The 23,490-nt window shown below is 48.5% G+C and overlaps 1 protein-coding gene across 1 annotated transcript in view; it reads right to left on the bottom strand.

The window, feature by feature from the left end:
* The window catches only part of KCNAB3 (potassium voltage-gated channel subfamily A regulatory beta subunit 3), a 119,202-nt gene that overhangs the window by 85,437 nt on the left and 10,275 nt on the right, over nucleotides 1–23,490 (bottom strand). The window contains exon 2 of the mRNA XM_075346707.1: nucleotides 640–683. Within this exon, the coding sequence (XP_075202822.1) occupies nucleotides 640–683 (44 nt within the window). The remainder of the gene's footprint in view (nucleotides 1–639; nucleotides 684–23,490) is intronic.

Here is a 23,490-nt window from a genome sequence, read left to right as displayed (position 1 = left end):
CCCCTTCTTGAAGTAATGACCCATCGTGATTCCCTTCTTGCAGTCATGCCCCATCCTAGTCCTCATCTTGTAGTAATGTCTCCCATCCTGGTCCCTATCTTGTAGTAATATGTCTTGTAATATAGTGCCATTTTTCACATGCACATAAAAAGAAAAAGATAATTTGCACCTGTGCTTCGTTCCCTCAGTGTCCTTTTTTCCCCATTGATGATCGTGGCCCCATTCAGGCCAGCCGCTGGCCAGTCGCTGACGTCAGCATGCTGGTGCAGAGACGTATGACTTCACTGCCGCATGCCACTGTGCTGACAAGCCAATGTCTGCTGCTAGCCTCTGATTGGCCGGTGGTTGGCAATATGGTGCAGAGAGCTGGTCTCTGCGTAGCAATACATTTCAACTGAATATGCGTCCAAGGACACACAATCAACTGAAATGAAGCACTAACGTCAGTGGCCCCCTGGACTGGGCCGCGATCGTCTAGGGGTCTACTGTCCCTCTGCACCGCGTGTTGGAGACCCCGTTCTAGGCTATGGTGATGCAGTGTATACAACCATACAATTCTGTTGGGCTTTGGGGACATGGAGAATGAGAGAACATAGCCCGCTATATTTCCAGTCTAATATATAAAATATACACACTTACCTAATCCCAAACAGGAGACTCGTAATCCAGACTTTCCAAGATTCCTGAAGAAAGAAGAAAAGATTTTAAGCCAATATTGGATGAAATATAGATAGAAATAAAATAGATGATTAATAGATTAGATAGAGAGATAGGTAGATAGATGGATTTTACACTTTATTGTTCCTGTTATTACCCCACAGTGGATAGATCTGATTTGTTTTATATGACTGATTGAGCTGTAGATTTTCTGTCGGCAGGTGGAGACTCGTAATACTAAATTCCCGCTGTTAGATATTAATCAGCCCGCTCCAGTAGCCTCCTGGGCTTTTGGAAGTCATGAGGAAGGGGCATTTCTGGCTTTCATGTTGAATGTCCCATACCACCTGTGTTACGAAATTGGTCTTTCTGCAGGTTCCTCAATAAGTCTGCACCTTTTTCTCCTGATTTTCTTGACCTTCTAGAATAACAATCCCAGACTTATAATTTATCATGACTAGGTCTATTTAAAATATGATCCATGTTTAATAGTTTTACTAAATTAAATTCACCCCATAAAATATTCAACGACTGCATTTTACGTTACTTATTTATTTAGTGCTCGCTGTCATAACTCATCTGTTTATTGTGCGCCAGCCTGGTGAAATATTTAGGTCTTCTAGCTAGAAACACACCAGTGAAAAGCGTCAGCCCTCCTCTCTTCACACCATACATTTCATGACTAGATAGTAGAGATGAACAAATCTTTCGACATTTCAATTTGCCATCTTTGCTGATTGTTCACAAAAAAATGTGATTTACAGGGAATAGGTTTGTGTGAATTTCAATACTGGAAAGCTTGTAATTGCTCGTAAAATACATGTGGAAGAGAGGAGAAAGTGAGGACTTTGCTGGCCATAAAAGCTTGCACTCTACAGGAGAGAAAGAAAGAACCCCGCTGATCATAAGAGCTTACACTCTACAGGAGAGAGAGAGGATCTCACTGACCATAAAAGCTTACACTCTACAGGAGAGAGAGAGAGGTGCCCACTGACTATAAGAGCTTACACTCTACAAGAGAGAAGAGGTCAAATTGACCACAAGAGCTTGCACTCTACAGGAGAGAGAGATATAGGACCCCGCTGAGTATAAGAGCTTATACTCTACAGGAGAGAGAAAACCCCACTGACCATAAGAGCTTATACTCTACAGGAGAGAGAGAACCCCACTGACCATAAGAGCTTACACTCTAAAGGAGAGAACGGCTGGAACTCCTGATCATAAGAGCTTACACTCTACAGGAGCGCAAGAAGACCCCACTGATCATAAGAGCGTATGCTCTGCAGGAGAGAGAGGACCCCACTGACCATAAGAGCATACACTCTACAGGAGAGAGAGAGGACCCTGCTGACCGTAAGAGCTTACATTCTTCAGGAGGAGGGAGAGGACCCTACTGACCTTAAAAGCTTACACTGAACAGGAGAGAGAGAGGACCCCACTAACCATAAGACCTTATACTCTACAAGAGAAAGAGGGGACCTCACTGACCTTAAAAGCTTACACTCTACAGGAGAGAAAGGGGACCTCACTGACTATAAAAGCTTAAACTCTACAGGAGAGAGAGGACCTCACTGACCATAAGAGCTTACGCTCTACAGGAGAGAAAGAAGACTCAACTGACCATAAGAGCTCACACTCTACAGGAGAGAGGGGACCTCATTGACTATAAGAGCTTACACTCTACAAGAGAGAGATGGGACCTCACTGACCATAAGAGCTTACATTCTACAGGAGAGAGAGAGAGAGAGAGGACCCTACAGATGACAAGAGCTAACACTCTACAGGGAAGATAGAGAGAACCCCACTGACATAAGAGCTTACACTCTACAGAAGAGACAGAGAGAGAGAGAGAGGGGACATTTCAGAAGAGCTTATACTCTACAAGAAAGAGGGGACCAAACTGTCCATTAGAGTTTACACTCTACAGAAGAGAGACAAAGAGTACCCTGGTGACAATAAAAGCTTACACTCCACAGGAGAGTGAGGACCTTATTGACCATAAGAGCTTACACTCTACAGGGGAGTGACCATAAAAGTTTTCTTTCTACAGGAGAGTGAGAGGACCCCACTGATCATAAGACCTTACACCCTGTATAAGAGAGAGAGAACCCCACTGACCATAAGAGCTTACACTCTATAGGAGAGAGAGAGGACCCCACTGATCATAAGAGCTTACACTCTACAGGAGAGAGAGGACCGTGCTGACCATAAGAGCTTACAGTCTACAGGGGATAGTGGACCCCGTTGACTATAAGAGCTTACATGGTGGAGGAGAAAGTGAACCCACTCACCATAAGAGCTTACCCTCTACAGAAGAGCGAGAGGACCCCCCTGATCATAAGAGCTTACACCCTATAGTAGAGAGGGAGGGGACCCCACTGATTTCAAGAGCTTACACTCTACAGGAGAGGAAGGACCCCACTGATTTCAAGAGCTTACACTCTACAGGAGAGTGGAGCACACTGACCATAAGTGTTTACACCCTATAGAGGAGAGAGAGAGGACCCCGCTGACCATAAGAGCTTACACTCTACAGGGAAGAGTGGACCCCAGTGACCATAAGAGGTAACATTCTACAGGAGAGAGAGTGGACCCCACTGACCATAAGAGCTTACACTCTATAGGAGAGAGCAAGTACCTCACTGATCATAAGAGTTTACACTCTATAGGAGAGAGAGAGAAGACCCCACTGATCATAAGAGCTTACACTCTACAGGAGAGAGAGGACCTCGCTGACCATAAGAGCTTACAGTCTACAGGGGACAGTGGACCCTGTTGACATAAGAGCTTACACTCTGGAGGAGAGAGAAAGAGAACCCACTCACCATAAGACCTTACACTCTACAGGGGTGGGAGAGGACCTCACTGACCATAAGAGTTTGAACTCTAGAGGAGAGAGAGAGGAACCCGCTGACCATAAAAGCTTATGTCGCGGGCGGGGAAGGACGCCGCTGCGCTGCGCTCGCTAATGCTCGGGTCCGGCGCTGCTGCGATGGCTGCTCGGTGGCTCGAGTGGTGGGCTGGATCCGGGGACTCGAGCGGCGCTCCTCGTCCGTGAGTGAAAGGGGGTAGTTTGGTTTGGGGATTTGGTCTGTGACGCCACCCACGGGTTGTGGTGAGGTTGGGCACCACCGCTCCTGGTGACAGGGATCCCGGGAGCGATGGCAGGGAGCAGCTGGGATGTTGTTTTCCCCCTCCGTGGGTAGGGGTTGGTGGTCCCGGGGCGCGGTGAGATGACAGGGAGGCAGGGTTGGATGGGTGCAGGGTCGCTTGGACTGCGCAGCGTGGTGCCAAACGGCACGGTAGTACTCACTCAGCCACAAAGGTACGCAAAGTCTCTGGTAAAGCAAACGGCTGGATGGACGGGTCCCGCAGCCAGCTGCTGTGGCTTCTCCTGGACGGTTAGTGGTGGCTGCCTTTCCCTGCACCTTTGTGTATGTTCGGTCCCGATGGATTCCCACCGGTAACCCGCTCCTCGGCGTGTGTATGTGCCGGAGGAGCCCTTTTGCCCGCAGGCTCTGGCCCTTGGAACTCTAGCTGTGGCGGTAGCTGTATTTCCTTCTATTGGTTGGACGGTTGCCTTCAATCGGGTCTTGGCTGTTAGGAAACCCCTGGGGTTCCGGTCACTGACGGATTTGACCTCTAATGGCGACTCCAAGCCTGGTCGGGGTCCGTAGGCCCTGCCTGTGTGTGCTGGCTTCACTTCGCTCCCCGGTTCGGTACCGGGGGGCCACCGCCCATCCCCGGTCCTACGGTTCCGTGTTGATCTGCCTCTCCTGCAGACGGCCACCACCGTCTGCCAACCTTGCTCTTGGTGCTCGGGCCACACACCCAGACACGGTAAGTTTGCTCCTCTCCTACCACTTCCCTAACTGAACTCTCAACTCTGACTGACTTCCTTCTCCCGCCTCCAGGACTGTGAACTCCTCAGTGGGTGGGGCCAACCGCCTGGCTCCACCCCACCTGGTGTGGACATCAGCCCCTAGAGGGAGGCAACAAGGATTTTGTGTCTGGCTGATGTACCTGTCTCAGGGTGGGGGTGTATGTTGTAGTACCTGTAACGACCTGGCTAGTCCAGGGCGCCACATTCCCCCTTGGTTAAATGCAGACCGTCCGCGGGCTGCCCGTCCATCACCGGTTTTATTTTTCTTTTTAACTTTAAAAATAATAAATAACATGTACCGGTAAACATTAAGCATACTTCAGGTCATCTTGAACGTTGCAAAAACACATAGATATTTACATTTTTAATAACAACGGACGGCTTCCGCTCTCCCACCCAAGCAACCTAGCCCTGATGCTGCCCCTAAGAAGTGGGCAGCACCCCTTGACCCCAGTCCAGATCCAGGTTGTCCGAATGGGAACGGGTACGGTGCCTCGTACCCGGCTGTCACTTCAGGGGACCCCACGTCCATGGGGGACCCCTGGCCCCCGGAGGATTGCCACCGGTTGCGGTAGTGGCGGGCCTGGGACATCACTTTCCTCCAGGCCCATCCTCCAAATCAGCCTCTCCGGAGGCGGCAACGGAAACATGCCCCAACATATTTACAATCCCACTAGTTCGTGGGTGCCCAGCAAGTTCTCAGGCATGTCCATAAGCAGTTTATTATGCACGGTGGGGGGGTAATCAACGGTTAATCAGGGGACAACTCCAGTCCCAACGGGGACGGTTCTCTTCGGACGGATAATCAGATGATTTACTCGGCTTGATTTACAGTCATTCACTTAACAGCTTACGGTACTGGTGGTCCCAACGGGGACAACGCTGCAACGGAGGAACCGCTGACTTACTCCAACTCTTCCTTTGAGGTATCCTCACCCTCCGCTGCCAATATTTCAAACATGCGGTGGCAGGCCTGTTGGGAAAGGGCCGTCCGGTATCCATTTCCCGCGCGCGGGACATAGAAAGCTACCGGCCCACTGCCGTGACGAAGACTCTCACCCGCTTCCTCGGACTCCGAAACTGGCTCTGTATCAGGTCCAGAATCATCACTCCTAACCCCCTCACGGTCAGGCGCTCCTTCTAGGGCCCGGCGGACTTTCGGGGCTTTCTTCTCCTCTGCGCCAGGTGAGTCGTTACCGGGTACCACCGTCGTAGCACAGGGCAGCAGGTCAGGCAGGCTAGCGCTGGGGAGCCCCATGGGTAGTGGCAGGGACGGTACAAGGGCCAGGATCGGACCGGGTCTCCCAGCCGCAGCGGCCGGTCCCTGTGGGACATGGAGGCGTGGGTCACTCACCAGCTCCGTCACGTCGGTTCCCATCTCATGCATCTGGGCAATCGCAACCATTGCTTCCACCTCGGTGGTCCACTGCTCCGCCAGTCGACGTATCTGATTCCGATGACGTTGTTTAGACTCAGTTACTCGGGCCCTCATCCACGCCATGGTCCCGGGCACGGGCTGCTGGGTCTCGGGCGGTGCAGGCAAGGCTGACATGGTGTCGTGGCTTCAGAGTTCCAGGAACCGGGTTGTTTACAGAGTCCTGGCGTCCCTGCTTTTATGGCCTCGGTTTACATGCGGCCAGACGCCATCCGTCCCCCCTTGGTCTTTTCTCGGCACCTCCTCTTCAGGGGCGGGGCTTTGGCTTTCGCGCCTCCACTGCTCGAGAAGACGCTCGAGCGGGAGAATCTTCGCGCCCAAGATGGCGGATTCTGAAATTTTTCGGCCAGACACCGCCGGCGGGGCATAAGGCGCACTTCTACCAGCCGGCAGAAGGTAAGATCCTATTCGTGACGCCAAGTTGTCGCGGGCGGGGAAGGACGCCGTTGCGCTCGCTAACGCTCGGGTCCGGCGCTGCTGCGATGGCTGCTCGGTGGCTCGAGCGGTGGGCCGGATCCGGGGACTCGAGCGGCGCTCCTCGCCCGTGAGTGAAAGGGGGTAGTTTGGTTTGGGGATTTGGTCCGTCACGCCACCCATAGGTTGTGGTGAGGTTGGGCACCACCGCTCCTGGTGACGGGGATCCCGGGAACGATGGCAGGGAGCAGCTGGGATGTTGTTTTCGCCCTCTGTGGATAGGGGTTGGTGGTCCCGGGGCCCGGTGAGATGACAGGGAGGCAGGGTTGGATGGGTGCAGGGTCGCTTGGACTGCGCAGCGCGGTGCCAAATGGCACGGTAGTACTCACTCAGCCACAAAGGTACGCAAAGTCTCTGGTAAACCAAACGGCTAGATGGACTGGTCCCGCAGCCGGCTGCTGTGGCTTCTCCTGGATGGTTAGTGGTGGCTGCCTTTCCCTGCACCTTTGTGTATGTTCGGTCCCGATGGATTCCCACCGGTAACCCACTCCTCGGCGTGTGTATGTGCCGGAGGAGCCCTTTTGCCCGCAGGCTCTGGCCCTTGGAACTCTAGCTGTGGCGGTAGCTGTATTTCCTTCTGTTGGTTGGACGGTTGCCTTCAATCCCTGCCTGTGTGTGCTGGCTTCACTTCGCTCCCCGGTTCGGTACCGGTGGGCCACAGCCCGTCCCCGGTCCTACGGTTCCGCGTTGATCTGCCTCTCCTGCAGACGGCCACCACCGTCTGCCAACCTTGCTCTTGGTGCCCGGGCCACACACCCGGACACTGTCAGTTTGCTCCTCTCCTACCACTTCCCTAACTGAACTCTCAACTCTGACTGACTTCCTTCTCCCGCCTCCAGGTGTACAAACTGTGCTCCACTGGGTACTGCTGATTTGTGATGTCCGCTAGATACCATTGCTGCAGGGCATTATGGTAAGGCCTGCTTCACAATGCAAAATGAATTTCTCCTGCCCTCTGATGCTTCAGCAATGTAGGAAATTGTGCTGGGCAAGTTTTTCTATCTTTTTTTATGCTACCTGCAATCAAATCTCAATATGTTTGTGTCGCGGGCGGGGAGGGGACGCTGTGCTCACCCACTGCTCGGGTCCGGCTGCTGCTGCTGCTCGCTCGGTCGGTGGCTCGAGTGGTGGGCCGGATCCCGGGGACTCAAGCGGCGCTCCTCGCCCGTGAGTGAAAGGCGGGGTGGTTTGGTATAGGGATATTGTCCGTGACGCCACCCACGGTTATGGTGAGGTTGTGACACCACCGCTGCTCTGGACAGGGATCCCGGGAGCGGTGACAGGGAGCAGGTTGGATGTTGTTTCTCCCCTCCGTGGGTAGGGGGGTTGGTTGTCCCGGGGGCCGGTGAGGGAGGGATGGCAGGCGGGCTACAGGGCCTGGTGAGGTGCAGGGTTGCGGGGCAGCGCTGTGCTGAGTACTCACTCAGCCAATGATGAATGCAAAGTCTCCAGTAAAACAAACGGCTGGATGGACGGGTCCCACAGACGGCTGCGGTGTTTTTTCCCCTGACCCCAGGTTGGTATTGTAAGTCCTTTCCTTCACCTTCGTGTACGCTCCTCCTGCGCTCCGGTTTCCAGCTGGCTCCCCGGTTCGGTACCGGACGGGCCACTACCCTGTCCCGGCTTCCTACGGTTCCACCAAGACTGTCTTCCCGGCTCCTGCAGACGGCCACTACCGTCTGCCTCACTGGCTACACGAGGGACCTAGGCTCCAACCTAGGCCCCAGTCTGCGTCTGCCTCTCTGCAGACCTCCTCTCTCTTCCTCTGCCTGGACTTGTCTGAGCTGGTTTTTGCCTCAGGCCAGCTAGACTCCTCGGTGGGCGTGCCCATCTGCCTGACTCTGCCCACCTGGTGTGTCTGTCTGAACCCGAGGGAAGAGATCAGGTCTCACTGGGGATGTCTGCTGTGAACTGCTGGGGGTGGGTGTGTGTGTGTGTTGTTACCTGTGGCCCCTAGCTTGTCCAGGGCGCCACATTCCCCCTTAGTAAAATGCAGACCATCCGCGGGCTGCCTGTCCATCACCGGTTTTATTTTCACAAAATGAAAAAGAATAAAACATTTTAAAACATTTTCACACATGCATTTTTTCATAAAACTTCCCTTACGGGAGGCATATCACTTCAACCGTTGCAACAACAATACACTTTTAATAATAACAATGGAACGGGTCCTTTAGTCACCCACCCAAACAACCTGGCCCTGATGCTGCCCCTAAGAAGTGGGCAGCACCCCTTGACCCCAGTCCGGGAACAGGCCCAGATTTGTTAACGGGATGGGTACTTCGCTGTCGTTGTGGCCGGGCGGACTGCCGGAGCCGTTGTCATCTCTGTCTCGGCCGGGCGGACTGCCGGGGCTGGTGGCAGGGCGGTGACGAAGGTAAGGCCTGGGGACCCCAGGTCTGGGGCCTCCCTTAGAGACACTGCGAGCTCCACTACCGGTGACAGGGGTAACGGGTCGGTCGGGGCGTTGGCCGCGGGCACGGGCACTGAGGTTTCAGCGGTACCAGACGGACGGGACATCTCGTGCAGCGGTGCTCCAGAAACCAAATACTTGCAGAGTCCTGGCGTCCCTGCTTCCACAGCCGCGGCTCACATGCGGCTAGACGCCATCCTTCCCCCTTAGTCTTTTTCCGGCTCCTCCTCTACAGGGGCGGGGTTTCGGCTTTCGCGCTTCCACTACTCTGGAAGACGCTCGAACGGGGACTTTTCGTGCCCAAAATGGCGGATTCTCAAGATCCTCGGCCGGACGCCTCCGGCGGTCACAAGGCGCACCTCTACCAGACGGCAGAGTGGTAAGATTCTGTTCGTGACGCCAAGTTGTCGCGGGCGGGGAAGGGACGCTGCGCTCACCCACTGCTCGGGTCCGGCTGCTGCTGCTGCTCGCTCGGTCGGTGGCTCAAGCGGTGGGCCGGATCCCGGGGACTCGAGCGTCGCTCCTCGCCCGTGAGTGAAAGGCGGGGTGGTTTGGTTTAGGGATATTGTCCGTGACGCCACCCACGGTTGTGGTGAGGTTGTGGCACCACCGCTGCTCTGGACGGGGATCCCGGGAGCGGTGACAGGGAGCAGCTTGGATGTTGTTTCTCCCCTCCGTGGGTAGTGGGGTTGGTTGTCCCGGGGCCCGGTGAGGGAGGGATGGCAGGCGGGCTACGGGGCCTGGTGAGGTGCAGGGTCGCGGGGGCAGCGCTGTGCCGCACGGCACGGTGGTACTCACTCAGCCAATGATGAATGCAAAGTCTCCGGTAAAACAAACGGCTGGATGGACGGGTCCCACAGATGGCTGCGGTGTTTTTTCCCCTGACCCCAGGTTGGTAGTGTAAGTCCTTTCCTTCACCTTTGTGTATGCTCCTCCTGTGCTCCGGTTTCCAGCTGGCTCCCCGGTTTGGTACCGGACGGGCCACTACCCTGTCTCGGCTACCTACGGTTCCACCAAGACTGTCTTCCCGACTCCTGCAGACGGCCACTACCGTCTGCCTCACTGGCTACACGAGGGACCTAGACTTCAACCTAGGCCCCAGTCTGCGTCTGCCTCTCTGCAGACCTCCTCTCTCTTCCTCTGCCTGGACTTGTCTGAGCTGGTTTTTGCCTCAGGCCAGCTAGACTCCTCGGTGGGCGTGCCCATCTGCCTGACTCCGCCCACCTGGTGTGTCTGTCTGAACCCGAGGGAAGAAATCAGGTCTCAATGGGGATGTCTGCTGTGAACTGCTGGGGTTGGGGGTGTGTGTGTGTTGTTACCTGTGGCCCCTGGCTTGTCCAGGGCGCCACATTTGAATTTGCGTGAAACCACAAATTTGACTCAAACGTGATAGTTTGCAAATTCATCGGCTCATCTGTATTACAGATTGTTGCTATGGCTTTTTTGTTACTTGTTCGTCCGTTTTCTTAGCCTGGACAAGAAAATACATAGGCCCTGATTCAACAAAGTGATTTTGCCAAAATTCTAGCATAAATAGCTTAAAAACGTTGACAAATGTTGGCGCAACACCGAGTTGCGCAAAAATTTAGCATCTATTGGTGCTTTCTAATCAGTTTTTCACAGTTCCTTTAATATGGAGTAAAATCTGTGGTGTGTGCACTCAACAGACACCTCTTTCATCAATAAGGAACATCTTTATCACCATGCCCTCTCATGAAGACCTGCAAGAAAATCACTGGTCTTGATTAATCGGGGCCAAGTGTCACTGCTGTTTCTCAGTAAACCTATGAACAACCTGCCTCAAAGTGTTTTATAAGGGGCGATCTATTTTATATAGTCTATCTCTATTGTCTCTTTAGGTCAAAAATGGAGTTGCAAAAAGGTTCTTGAAGATCAATAAAGCATAGAACTGGCTACAAGAGTCAAATCCAAGCTTTTCTTCATTAGGGCCACAGATGTACTATGCTGACCTTGCTCTTTATAGTAAACCAAAATTGCTTTTATGCTCCACTCACCAACGCCTGGGTCACAGTGCCCCCCAGCTGTGCCCCTGGTTCATCAATTTCAGTGGGTGCCAAGAGGAACCATTGGGGGCAAAAAATGGTAATAACTGAGGAAAAGCAAGCAGCAGGTCATCAGTGATATCCAAACAAAATATTGATAGTTGTACCAAATACTGAAAAAAAAAGCCTAAATAAACTGAGAACCATCCTGATATAGAAGACGACATACCGCTTATCTGTGGAATAATTTAAAAATATCCGCTCTACATAATATGCTCTACCACCAAAAATGGTGAAATATTGTGATGTGTTGTTCCTTTTGTATTTAGAAATGAAACATTTTACTTAGCACCCACATATTAGTCCTCTCTGGAAGTAAAAAAAATCTTGCAAGTACAGGCGGTAAAGGGGGCTTTACACGCTGCGATATCGTTAATGAATTATCGTCAGGGTCACGGTGTTTGTGACTCACATCCGGCGTCATTAACGAGATCGCAGTGTGTGACACTTATGAGCGATCTTAAACGATCGCAAAAGCGGTCAAAATAGTTTGCTGCGGAGAGGTCGTCCTAAAACAAATAATTATTTTCAGCTTATTAGCGATGTTGTTCCTCGTTCCTGTGGCACCACACATCGCTGTGTGTGACACCGCAGGAGCGACGAACATCTCCTTTCCTGCCTCCACTGGAAATGAGGTGGGCGGGATGTTACGTCCAGCTCATCTCCGCCCCTCCGCTTCTATTGGACGCCTGCCCTGTGAGTCCGTGTGACGGGGGTAAGCGAGGTTGTGCGCCACGGGCAGTGATTTGCCCATGTCCCACATCCGACGGGGGCGGGTACGATCGCTTGTGTTCTCGCTAGCGAGATTGCAGCGTGAAAAGCCCGCTTAACTCCAGTGGCATGTAAAGGTTTGGGCACCCATGACTATTAGGCCCTGTGCGCACTAGAAAATGGAATTTTCTTAAGAAAATTCCACAGGCACTAAAAGATTACTGCACCCGCGGTAAAAAAAACGCACCGAAATCAGCATGCGTTTTATTGCGTTTTGGTGCGGTTTTGGTACGGTTTCGGTGCGGTTTTTCCGCGGGTTGCTACATGTGTTTTAATGCATTTAATGCAATAAAGCACACTGAAGAAAAAAAAAAAGGTAATTTCCTTCTGATATAGATAGAGAAATACATAGATAATGGACAGATAGATAAATAAATAGATAATGGATAGATAGATAGATAGATAGGATAGATAGATAGAAGGATAGATAGATGGATAGATAATCAATAGATAGAGGACAGATCAATCGATAGATAGAGTCCCTGTGAGCACACACTGCATTTCTCACGAGCGGTAGTGTGTTCACATTACCGCCCGTGAGAAATGACGTGTAATTACCTCTGCAGGTTCGTTATGAGGCTGCATTCAGTACAGTGTGTCAGTCGCGGCTGGATGCAAGCGTCGTGGGACCTCGGTGGATTACCCGGAGCTGTGTGTTGGGAGGGTTAATAAAGGAGTAAAAGAGGGGCATTTTTGTCTTTTATTTAAAATAAAGGATTTTTCGGTGTGTGTGTGTTTATTCACTTTACTTACGGGTTTATCATGTAAGCTGTCTCATAGACGCTGCCATGATTAAGCCTGGACTTAAATGGCAGCGATCCGCTGCCATTTAACTCCTTATTACCTGGATTGCCACCGCATCACGGCAATAGGAAGAGCTGGGGACACGCTGGGACTGTCGCATAATGGATGCGACAGTCCCGGGGCAGCTGCGGGCTGATATTCTCGGCTGCAGGAGGGTGGGGGGCATTAACCCTGGCCCTCGCCCTCCCCAGCCTGAGAATACCGGGCCACCGCTGTGTGTTTACCTCGGCTGGACGGTAAAAATACAGCGGAGCCCGTGGTTTTTTTTTGTTTTTTTATTTTTATATGTACGTTTGATTTCTATGTACATTCTATATGTCTGTGTGTGAGTGTGATGTGTGTGTGTTTACTTTCTGCTCCGCTTCCTCTTCCTGTCATAATGACATCACTTCCCTTCAAAACGCAGGCAATGATGAACATTATGTTCCGAAAACGCGAAATACTGCAGTGAATAACGCAGGAAAACGCAATGAACCGCACAGAATTTGCTACCTGCGTTATTCCCTGCGGGATTTCACGATTCCATTACAGTCAATGGAGTGAAATGCCGCAGCTACCTGCGAAAAAGAAGTGACATGCAATTGCTTTTGCTGCGGGAATCCCACAGCAAAACATGCAGCTGTCAAAATCCGCATAGTGCGCGCAGCATTTTTTTTTCCCATAGGATTTGCTGGTGAATCACTGCAAAGATGTTTTAAACATTTTCTGCAGCAAAACATACAGCAAAACCGCAGGAAATCCGCAGCAAAAACCGGCAAATGCGCACAGGGCCTTATTGTGAACAAACAAGTTGAAGATGAAATGTTCTCTAAAAGGCATAAAGTTAAAATGACACATTTCCTTTGTATTTTAGACAAAAAAAATACATATTTTCATCTTTTTGCATTTCAAAAATTACAAAAATGAAAATGGGCCAATGCAATAGTTTTGGCACCCTTGTAAATCTGTGTGCGCAGATAACTGTGACTCACATTTCAGACCTTAATTAGCCTGTTAGTGTTTTGACTTGTTCACGATCATCATAAAATAATGCCAGGTGATGCAAATTTCACAACTTTATCAAATCCCAAGATCCTCTAACATTGTGCCAAAAAACAGCAGTCATGGGTTCTTCTAATCAGCTGCCTAGTACTCTGAAAATGAAAATGGTGGAGGCCCACAAAGCAGGAGAAGGCTATAAGAAGTTGACACAGTATTTTCAAGTTACCCTTTTCTCAATTTGAAATGTAGTTAAGAAATGGCAGTTACCAGGAACAGTGGAGGTCAAGGTAAGGTCTGAAAGACCAAGTAAAATATCAATGAAAGTTGCTCGTAGGATTGCTAGAGAAATAAATGAACAACCCTATGCTTGACTGCAAAACATCTTCAGGAAGATTTAGCAGACCATAATGTGGTGGTACATTGTTCTACTGTTCAGAGACACGTGCACAAATATGGGCTTCATGGAAGAGTCATCAGAAGAAAACCTCTCCGGCGTCCTCACCATAAAATTTAGCATCAGAAATATGCAAAAGAACATCTAAACAAGGCTGATCCATTTTGGAAACCAGGGCTATGGAGTCAGAGTCGGTGTCCAATTTGGTGGAGTCAGAGTCGGAGTCGGTATAAAATGGACTGACTCCGATTTCTAAAATACAGTTGAAACCAGAAGTTTCCATCCACTGTCTCTAAAGACACATCCACATGTTTCTATCACTAAATCATTTCTTTAGTATTTGGTAGCATTGCCCTTACACTGTATGACTTGGGTCAAACGTTTTGGATCTCCTTCTGCAAGCTTATCACAATAGTTAAAAGGAATTTGGGCCCATTCCTCCTGACAGAGCTGTTGAACTGAGCCATGTTTGTTTGTCGCCTCTCGCATCGGCCTTTTCAGCTTTTCCCATACATTTTTAATAGGATTGAGATCAGGGTTTTTTGATGGCCACTCCAAAACATTGACTTTGTTATCCTTAAGCCACTTTGTAACCAGTTTGGCAGTAGCTTCGGGTTATTGTCCAATTAGAAGGGCCAATTCCTCCTATGCTTTAAGTTCCTGGCTAATGTCTTCAGATGTTGCTTCAGTATTGCCACATAATCTTCTTTCCTCATGATGCCATCTATTTTGTGAAGTGCACCAGTCCCTCCTGCAGCAAAACAACCTCACAACATCATGCTGCCACCCCCTTGTTTCACAGTTGAGATGGTGTTCTTGGGCTTCAGAGCTTTCTCCCTTTTTGCTCCAAACGTAACGATGGTAACGTTATGGCCCAACAGTTCAATTTTAGTTTCATCAGACCACAGGACGTGTCTCAAAAAATTAAGGTCTTTATTTCTGTGTGCATTTGCAAACATTATTGTGGCTTTTTTTATGTTTCTTTTGGAGTAATGGCTTCTTCCTGGCAGAGTGGCCTTTCAGCTCATGTTGATACAGTGCTCATTTCACTGTGGATAATGACACAATCTTACCAGCTTCTGCCAGCATCTTCAAGAGGTATTTTGCTATTGTTCTTGGGTTGATATGCAAAGCAAGTTTATCTCTGGTACACAGAACCCATATCATTCCTGAGCGGTATGATGGCTGGACATTTCCATCTTGTTTGTACTTGCGTATAATTATTTGTTCAGATGAACGAGGTACCTTCAGGTATCTGGAAATTGTACCCAAGGATAAACCAGACTTGTACAAGTCCACAATTCTCTTCCTGAGATCTTAACTGATTTATTTTGACTTTCCCATGATGCTACACAAAGAAGCAGTGTGTTTCAGGTGTGCATTAAAATACATCCACAGGTGTGTCTGTAATTAACTCAGATGTTCCCAATAAACCTATCAGAAGCTTCCAAAGGCATGACACCATCATATGGACTGTTATTGTATGTAAACTTTGCAGAAAGTAATAAAAATGCCTTAAAACCTTATCTCTCTCTCTCATTATTCTAGCATTTAGCAAACATAAATAATGTTGGATCCTAATTGACCTAAAATGGGACAGGTTTATTTTGATTTCATGTCAAATAGTGAGAAAAACATGCAGATGTGTCTTTAGAGAGGAGATGGAAATGTCTGGTTTCAAGTGTATATAATAAATTGAGTATAATGGTTCAATGCAGTATGTGATGAATATTTTTTCATAACAATTTGGGAAAGTTATGAAATGTCCTATAAATGTCTGTTCTATTCCTGATCAAAGAATCTCGGCTTTTAGTTTAGATGAATCTGTGCTGCTCTTCAGTTTCATGATATAAGTAGTGATGTTACAATTTTACTACTGTAAATTTATGACAAACATGAGTAATGTATGAGGGAGTCAGAAACGTGGAGTCATAGTCGGAGTTGGAATTAGGGAAATTGAGAAGTCTGAGTCGGAGGTGTGGTGTGAGGGCCAGGGAGGACTGGTAGGCCCAGGAGGTGGATCCACTGGACCGAGCACCCCACCTGGAGGGCAGGGTACACGGTAGCTGGAGCACTAACGTGGCAGGAACGGGTGCAGGTAGCAGGAAGCAAAGACAGGACCAGGTCACTAAGGTCACAGCGTACTTTAAGGCAGTAATAGGAAACAGGAACAAAGACCTGAGCACCTAGCTCACAAGACAAGGCATAGAAACACAAACGATGATCAGGCGCCGCCCACATGGAGAGGCCAGTCTTATATACCCAGCACAGCCTCAGGTCATTTCCTGTTGCAGCAGTGCTGGGGCTATAAGACCAGGTGAGTGGGCGCAGCCCGGTCCTATACAGAACATTAGTCAGAATCAGACTCCTGAGACCCGGAACAGGACTCTTGGGAGCATGAGCGGGAATGGCAGGCGTGACCGGTGGACGCATGGACTGGACCAGTGAGGAAGGAGCGGTGGTACGCTGGCGAGGCTGGATCAGTGGGTACAGAGCGGTGGCGTGACGCAGGTGTGACTGGCTCAGTGGTTACGGAGCGGTGCCTGGATGGTGAGACCGGCTTAGTAGATAAGGAGCGCTGCTGGGACACCGGGAGCGTGACATGTGGCTTGCCAACTCCACAGCCCTGTTGGAAATAAGTTCTGTGGACTGATGAGGTTAAAATAGAACTCTGGCCATAATGATTAAAGGTTTGTGTAGAGAGAAAAGGGCACATAATTTCAGGAAAAAAAACGTATCTCCAACCAATAAGCATGGGGGTGGATCAATCATGCTTTGGGGTTGTGTTGCACTTGCAGCCAATGGTACGGGGAACATTTCACAGGTAGAGAGAAAAATTAATTCAATGAAAGTTCAACCAATTCTTGATGCAAACATAACACCATCTTTAAAAAAGTTGAAGTTGAAAAGAGGAGGAAAGAGGATAGCTTTTACAAAAGGATAATGATCCTAAACACACGTCAAAAATCACAATACACAACCTCAAAAAGAGCAAGCTGAAGGTTTTACAATGGCCTTCACAGTCCCCTAATCTGAACCTCATTGAAAATCTGTGACTAGTCCTCAAAAGAGAAGTGCACACAAGACGAGCCAAGAACCATAAAGAACTGGAAGACATCTCCAAGGAAAAGCAGTGCATGTAAAATGAGCCAGGAATCTCACAGAACTGGAAAACATTTCCAGGGAAGAGCAGAGCATGCAGGATGAGCCAGGAATCTCACAGAACTGGAAGATCTCTCCAAAGAAGAATGGATGGAAATCCCTCAAACAAGAACTGAAAGAATATTGGCTGCTACATAAAGCGTTTACAAGCTGTGATATTTGCTAAAGGGGTGCAACTAGGTACTAACCATTAAACACCATATATCCCTTTGGCACATATCAAAATATTAGTACCGGGAGATGACAATGTTAGCTCAAAACAGCACAGCAAAGAAACCAGGGCTGTGGAGTCGGAGTCGGAGTCGTGGAGTCGGAGTCGGAGTCGGAGCTCATTTTGGTGGAGTCGGAGTCGGAGTTGAAGTCGGTATAAAATGCACCGACTCCGACTCCTAAAATATATAATAAATTGGGGACAGGAGTGCAATGCAGAATGTGCTGAATATTTTACTAAATAATAACATTTAGTATAATGCTTATATTTAAGTGAAAAATTTATTGTAGTATAATGTGAACATCAGACATTTAATTGTTTTTATGATACAATAATCAAGATATTTGGATAGAACATAAAATATTTATTGGATACAACTTTAGAACACAAAAAACTAATAAATTGTAAATATGTAATATTATATATATATACACAGTGTATATACACACACAAGATATATATGTAATCTACTGTATATTACATAGTGTATTACATATTTACAATTTATTACAGTTTTTTGTGTTCTAAAGTTGTATCCAATAAATATATTTTATGTTCTATCCAAATATCTTGATTATTGTATCATAAAAATTATTAAATGTCTAATGTTCACATACACATATTCATGTACTACAATAAATTTTTCACCTAACTATAAGCAATATATGTAGGAGTCGGAGTCGGAGCCGGAGTCGGAGTCGGAGCCGGAGTCGGAGTCGGTGCAAGAGAATTTGAGGAGTCGGAGTCGGAGTCGGAGTCGAAGGTTTGGCTTACCGACTCCACAGCCCTGAAAGAAACTACACAATAAACTATATTTAAGCAGGAGAACCAGGAGTTTGTTGGTCATTATACATTTTAATAATAAAATTTTAATACATTTTATTTAATACAAAAAGACTAATTTAAAAGATATGACAAAGCATAGTTATGTGAAAAACACCAGTAAAACACACAAGAATGGTAGTGGGTAGTACTCAATGGAGGGGGTACAGGTAGTAGCTAAAGGAGCCAGTAAAAAAGGAGGTAATACAGGATGGGGAATGTTCAGGAGGCAGTACAGATTTCCATTGTCCCATTTTGCCATTTTTCACATGTAAAAGATGAAAATATATATATTTTTCCTAAAATACAAAGAAAATGTGTGATCTTTAACTTTATGCCTTCAGAGAGCATTTAATCTTCAACTTGCTTAACTGTTCACAATAAAATAGTAATTTTGACCAGGGGTGCCAAAAATGTTACCTGCCACTGTACACTTTAAGGTTATGTTCACATTTTGTTTTAGGCCAGTGCCAGTGACTCTATTGGGGCTTACGTTTGAAGCACCAGCAAAGTTCTATTGCCAATATTCAAATGTAAAAGCTGAAAGGAGAGAAAATCTATTTCACATTTGAGAACCCCATCGAATGGAAGGCTCAGAAATTGACTTAAACGGTAGCTAACTCCTGTACCCTCTCCATACTGTTAAATCTTCCGTACCTCCTCTGTCTTATACTGCTTCCTCTTTCCTTTACTGCCTTCTTTAGCTTCCTCCTGTGCTATCTTCTGTACCCCCTTTATCCTGTACTGTATCCCCTCCATACTGTACTACATCTTGTAGCTTCTTCCTGTGCCTCCACTATCCTGTAAGTCTCTCTTGTACCTCCTCTGTCTTGTACTACCTCCTGTACCTCATCCAATCTATACTACCTCCTGAACATTCCCCATCCTGTATTATCTCCTCCTTTACTGCCTCATTTAGCTACTACTTGTACCCCCTCCATTGAGTACTACCTCCTTTACCTCCTCTATTCTGTACTACCTCCTTTATTTCCCTCTTGTACATTCTCCATCTTGTACTACTTCCTGTACCTCCTTCATCCTATAGTGCCTTTTTTATCTCCCTCCTGTATGCCTTCCATCTGGTAATACCTAGTGTACCTTCTCCATCTAGTATCTACCTAGTGTACCTTCTGTATTGCCTCCTGTATCTCCCTGCTATACCATCTCCATCCTGTACTAGGTCCTTTATCTCAATCTTGTACCTCCTCCATCTTGTACTGCCTTCTGTTCTTCCTCCATCCTGTACTTCCTCCCTTTTCTCCCTCTTTTACCTTCTCCATCCTGTACCTCCTCCAGTACCTCCTTCATCCTGTATCTTCTTCATCCTGTAATGCCTCCTTTATCTCCCTCCTGTACGCCCTCTATCCTGTATTACCTCCTGTACCTCTTCCATCTTGTCCTGCCTTCATTGTCTTCCTCCTGTACTGCCACCATCCTGTACGTCCTCCTTAATCCTCCACCTGTACCTCCTCCATCTTGTACTGGCTTCTGTCCCCCTCCATCCTGTACTACCTCCTGCACCTCCTCTATCCTGTACTACCTCCTTTATCTCCTTCCTGTAAATCCTCCAACCTGTCCTACACCCTGTCTCTCCTCCATCCTGTACTACATCTTGTACCTACTTCATCCTGTAGTGCCTCCTTTATCGCCTTCCTGTACCTCCTTCATCCTGTATTTCTTCCTTTATCTCCCTCCTGTATGCCCTCTATCCTGTATTAACTCCTGTACCTCCTGCATCCTGTACTGTTTCCATTGTCTTCCTACTCTACTGCCACCATCCTGTACTTCCACCTTTATCTCCGTCCTGTACCTCTTCCATCCTGTACTGGCTTCTGTCCCCCTCCATCCTGTACTACCTCTTGTACCTCCTCCATCCTGTACTGGCTTCTGTACCCCCTCCATCCTGTACTGCCTCCTTTATCTCCTTCCTGTACCTCCTTCATCCTGTACTACCTCCTGTATCTCCTTCATCCTGTAATGCCTACTTTATTTCCCTCCTGTATCCTGTATTAACACCTGTATCTCCTCCATCCTGTACTGCCTCCATTGTCTTCCTCCTGTACTGCCACCATTCTGTACTTCCTCCTTTATCTCTGTCCTGTACCTCCTCCATCCTGTACTGCTTCTGCCCCCCTCCATCCTTTACTACCTCCTGTACCTCCTCTATCCTTTACTTCCTCCTTTATCTCCCTCTTGTACGTCCTCCATCCTGTCCTACCTCCTGTACCTCCTCCATCCTGTACTACCTCTTGTACCTTCTTCATCCTCTAATGACTCCTTTATCTTCCTCCTGTACACCCTCTATCCTGTATTACCTCCTGTAGCTTCTCCATCCAGTTCTTCCTCCTTTATCTACCTCCTGTACCTCCTCCATCCTGTACTAACTCCTGTACATCCTCTGTCCTTTGCTGCCTCCTTTATGTCCCTCCTGTACGTCCTCCATAATGTACTGGCTTCTGTACCTCCTCCATCTTCTACTGATTGCTTTATCTCCCTCCTGTACCTTGTCGATCTGATCTCGTACTGCCTTCTTTATCTCTCTGCCATATCTACTCCATCTCCCTCCTGTACTACTGTAATGCCAACATAGTGATGGGATGATCAAACTGCAGGCCAGCAAATGCAATATGCCAGACACATTCTGCGCTAGCCATCATGCAACTGTACACCCTTAAGGGTCGAGGTACTTTTCACCTGCCTTCTGGTCCTGGAGGGGAGGACTTTGGCAGAACCCTTCCGAGGTGACAAATAGTGGGGTGGCTAGTGGCTGGGCACACAGGCCACAGTCAGATCAAATGCAGCAAAACCAACAAAGAATCTAGTAACAACAAAACAGGAATTAGGGACGTCTAGGGACAAAGCCAAAAGACCAGAGCAGAGAGCAAACTAGCAGAAACACCACTACTAACCTTACTACCCAGGCACAACTGAAAATCAGCACTGACCAAAGCATGTTGTGGGTATAAATGTCCCTCTCTTGGGTAGCTGACACTGCTGAAGTAACTCCCAATCTCCACCCTCAGCTAAGAGTGGCAAGGTAGGGCGAGAGGAAGATTGACTTGAAGGAACCTCCCACCACCTTGCTGAACCAGAAGACAGTTATTCCATATCCCCTGGAAACAGCTGACACTAGAGCTTCCAGCATCCCAGGACCCCTGCACCACATAATCATTGAAAGCTATGCCACAACCTGAAGTGAGTATCTTAGAGTGCAAAACACAGCCAGACTGAGCACCTGCACTAGCTCCATCCCCCAGAGGCGACACCCCACCCCTCATGGCGAGTGAGGGTCGATAGGTGACCCAACAAAGAGCTGGAGAATGCTCAGGAGTGTGAAGGACTTGCTTGGGTGCAGAGGTATGAGAAGGATTAACCCCCTGGACACCTGCCATGATGCCCACCACCATGCAAACTGCCAGACCTGACAGTAACCCCCTCCTGAGGAGAGACCTCCAGACTCTCACCACCCAGTTTGTAAGGAAACTTATACTGAAAATCAGCAATTAACTTATCAGCATGGATGCGCCCCTTAGGAACTCACGACCTCTCCTCCGGCCCATATCCTTTCCAATGGATTGAATATTGGACGGAAGTTTGTACTTTCCGGAAATCAATGATTTGTTCAACTTCATACTCCTGCTGATTATCAACCAAGACAAGACTTGGAGTGGAATGAGAAACCATAGGTCTTAGGGCCTTTTATATGAGAGATCTATGAAAGATAGCGATCTAGACACTAACCGGAAAGTTCACGCTGAAAGCAGCTGGGTTGACCACCTCTCCTCTAAAATTGGAAAAGGTCCAATAAACCTGGCGGCAAGCTAAAAGCAGGGTACCTTGAGCTTTACATTTTTAGTGGACACTCATACCCAATCCCCAACCACCAACTCCTCACCCTGAGACTGATGTTTATCAGCCGCAACCTTCTGACCAATGGCCGCCTTCTGGAGCTGCTGGCGAATCTCCTCCCATACTGCCTTCAATCTATTAGTGGTCTCAGAAACCCATGGAATCTGCTCCCACCCTTTCAGGAAAACTGGAGACCTGGGCTGAAACCCAAAGTTACAAAAAAAAGAAGACGTGCCCAAAGACTCATGATGTCTATGATTAAGAGCAAATTCCGCCAACGGGTAGGTACAGTAAGCCCCCCATTCGAGTTGATTGTGAGAACAGAAGCACCTGAGATAAGTTTCTAGTGACTTCTTAGTCCTCTTCAAAAGACCTCCTTTGCCACCTTCAACCCAGAGTGACAAAGGAGGGGATGAGGAAGATTGACTGGAAGAAACCTCCCACCATCTTGTTGAACCAGATGACATGGCATCCCATATCATCTGGCAACAGCTGACACTAGAGGATATAATAATAATAATAATATTTATTCATTTATATAGCGCTATTAATTCCACAGCGCTTTACATACAATGGTAAAACCGTCCCCATTGGGGCTCACAATCTAAGTTCCCTATAAGTATGTTTTTGGAGTGTGGGTGGAAACCAAAGTACCTGGAGGAAATCCACGCAAACACAGGGAGAACATACAAACTCCTTGCAGATGGTGCCCTTGGTGGGATTTGAATCCAGGACCCCAGTGCTGCAAGACTGCAGTGATAACCACTGAGCCAGCGTTCACGATCCCTACACCACAATATTGCTGAGAGTGATGGTGCCTCGCCTCCCAGCAATGCCACAACCTGAAGTGAGTCTCTTAGAGCGCAAAACATGGCCAGAGTGAGCACCTCACTAGCTCTGCCCTCTGTAGGTGACACCTCAACCCTTATGGCCAGTGACTCGACAGAGAGCTGGAGTTTGCCCAGGAGGGGTGCATAGGTATGAGAAGGATTAACCCCCCTGACTCCAGGAGACCTGTCATGACTCCCACTACCATGTAAACCGCCAGATGTGACAACTACCTCCTGTACCTCCTGCATTCAGTACTGCCTCCTTTATCTCCCACCTTTATGTCCTCCATCCTGTAATACCTTTTGTACCTCCTCCATCCTGTATAGCCAATTTTAGCTGTCTCTGAAACCTCCTCCATCCTGTACTGCCATCTTTATCTCCCTCCTGAACCTCCTCCATCCTGTAGTATCTTCTCCTCTATCCTGTCCTGCCTCCTTTAGCTGCCTCCTGTACCTCCTCTATCCAGTACTGCCTCTTTTAGCTGCCTCTGGTACGACATCCATACCATACTGCCTCCTTTAGCTGCCTCCTGTACCTCCTCCATCCAGTACTGCCTCTTTTAGCTGCCTCCGGTACCCCCTCCATCCTGTACTGACACTTTTAGCTGCGTCCTGTACCTCCTCTATCCCATACTGCCTCCTTTAGCTGCCTCCGGTACCTCTTCTATCCCATACTGCCTCCTTTAGCTGCCTCCGGTACCTCTTCCATCCCATACTGCCTTTAGCTGCCTCCGGTACCTC

The sequence above is a fragment of the Anomaloglossus baeobatrachus genome, chromosome 4, assembly GCF_048569485.1.
Source record: "Anomaloglossus baeobatrachus isolate aAnoBae1 chromosome 4, aAnoBae1.hap1, whole genome shotgun sequence".
In the NCBI taxonomy this organism is placed as follows: Eukaryota; Metazoa; Chordata; class Amphibia; order Anura; family Aromobatidae; genus Anomaloglossus; species Anomaloglossus baeobatrachus.
This window is presented reverse-complemented; position numbering and strand designations above follow the sequence as displayed.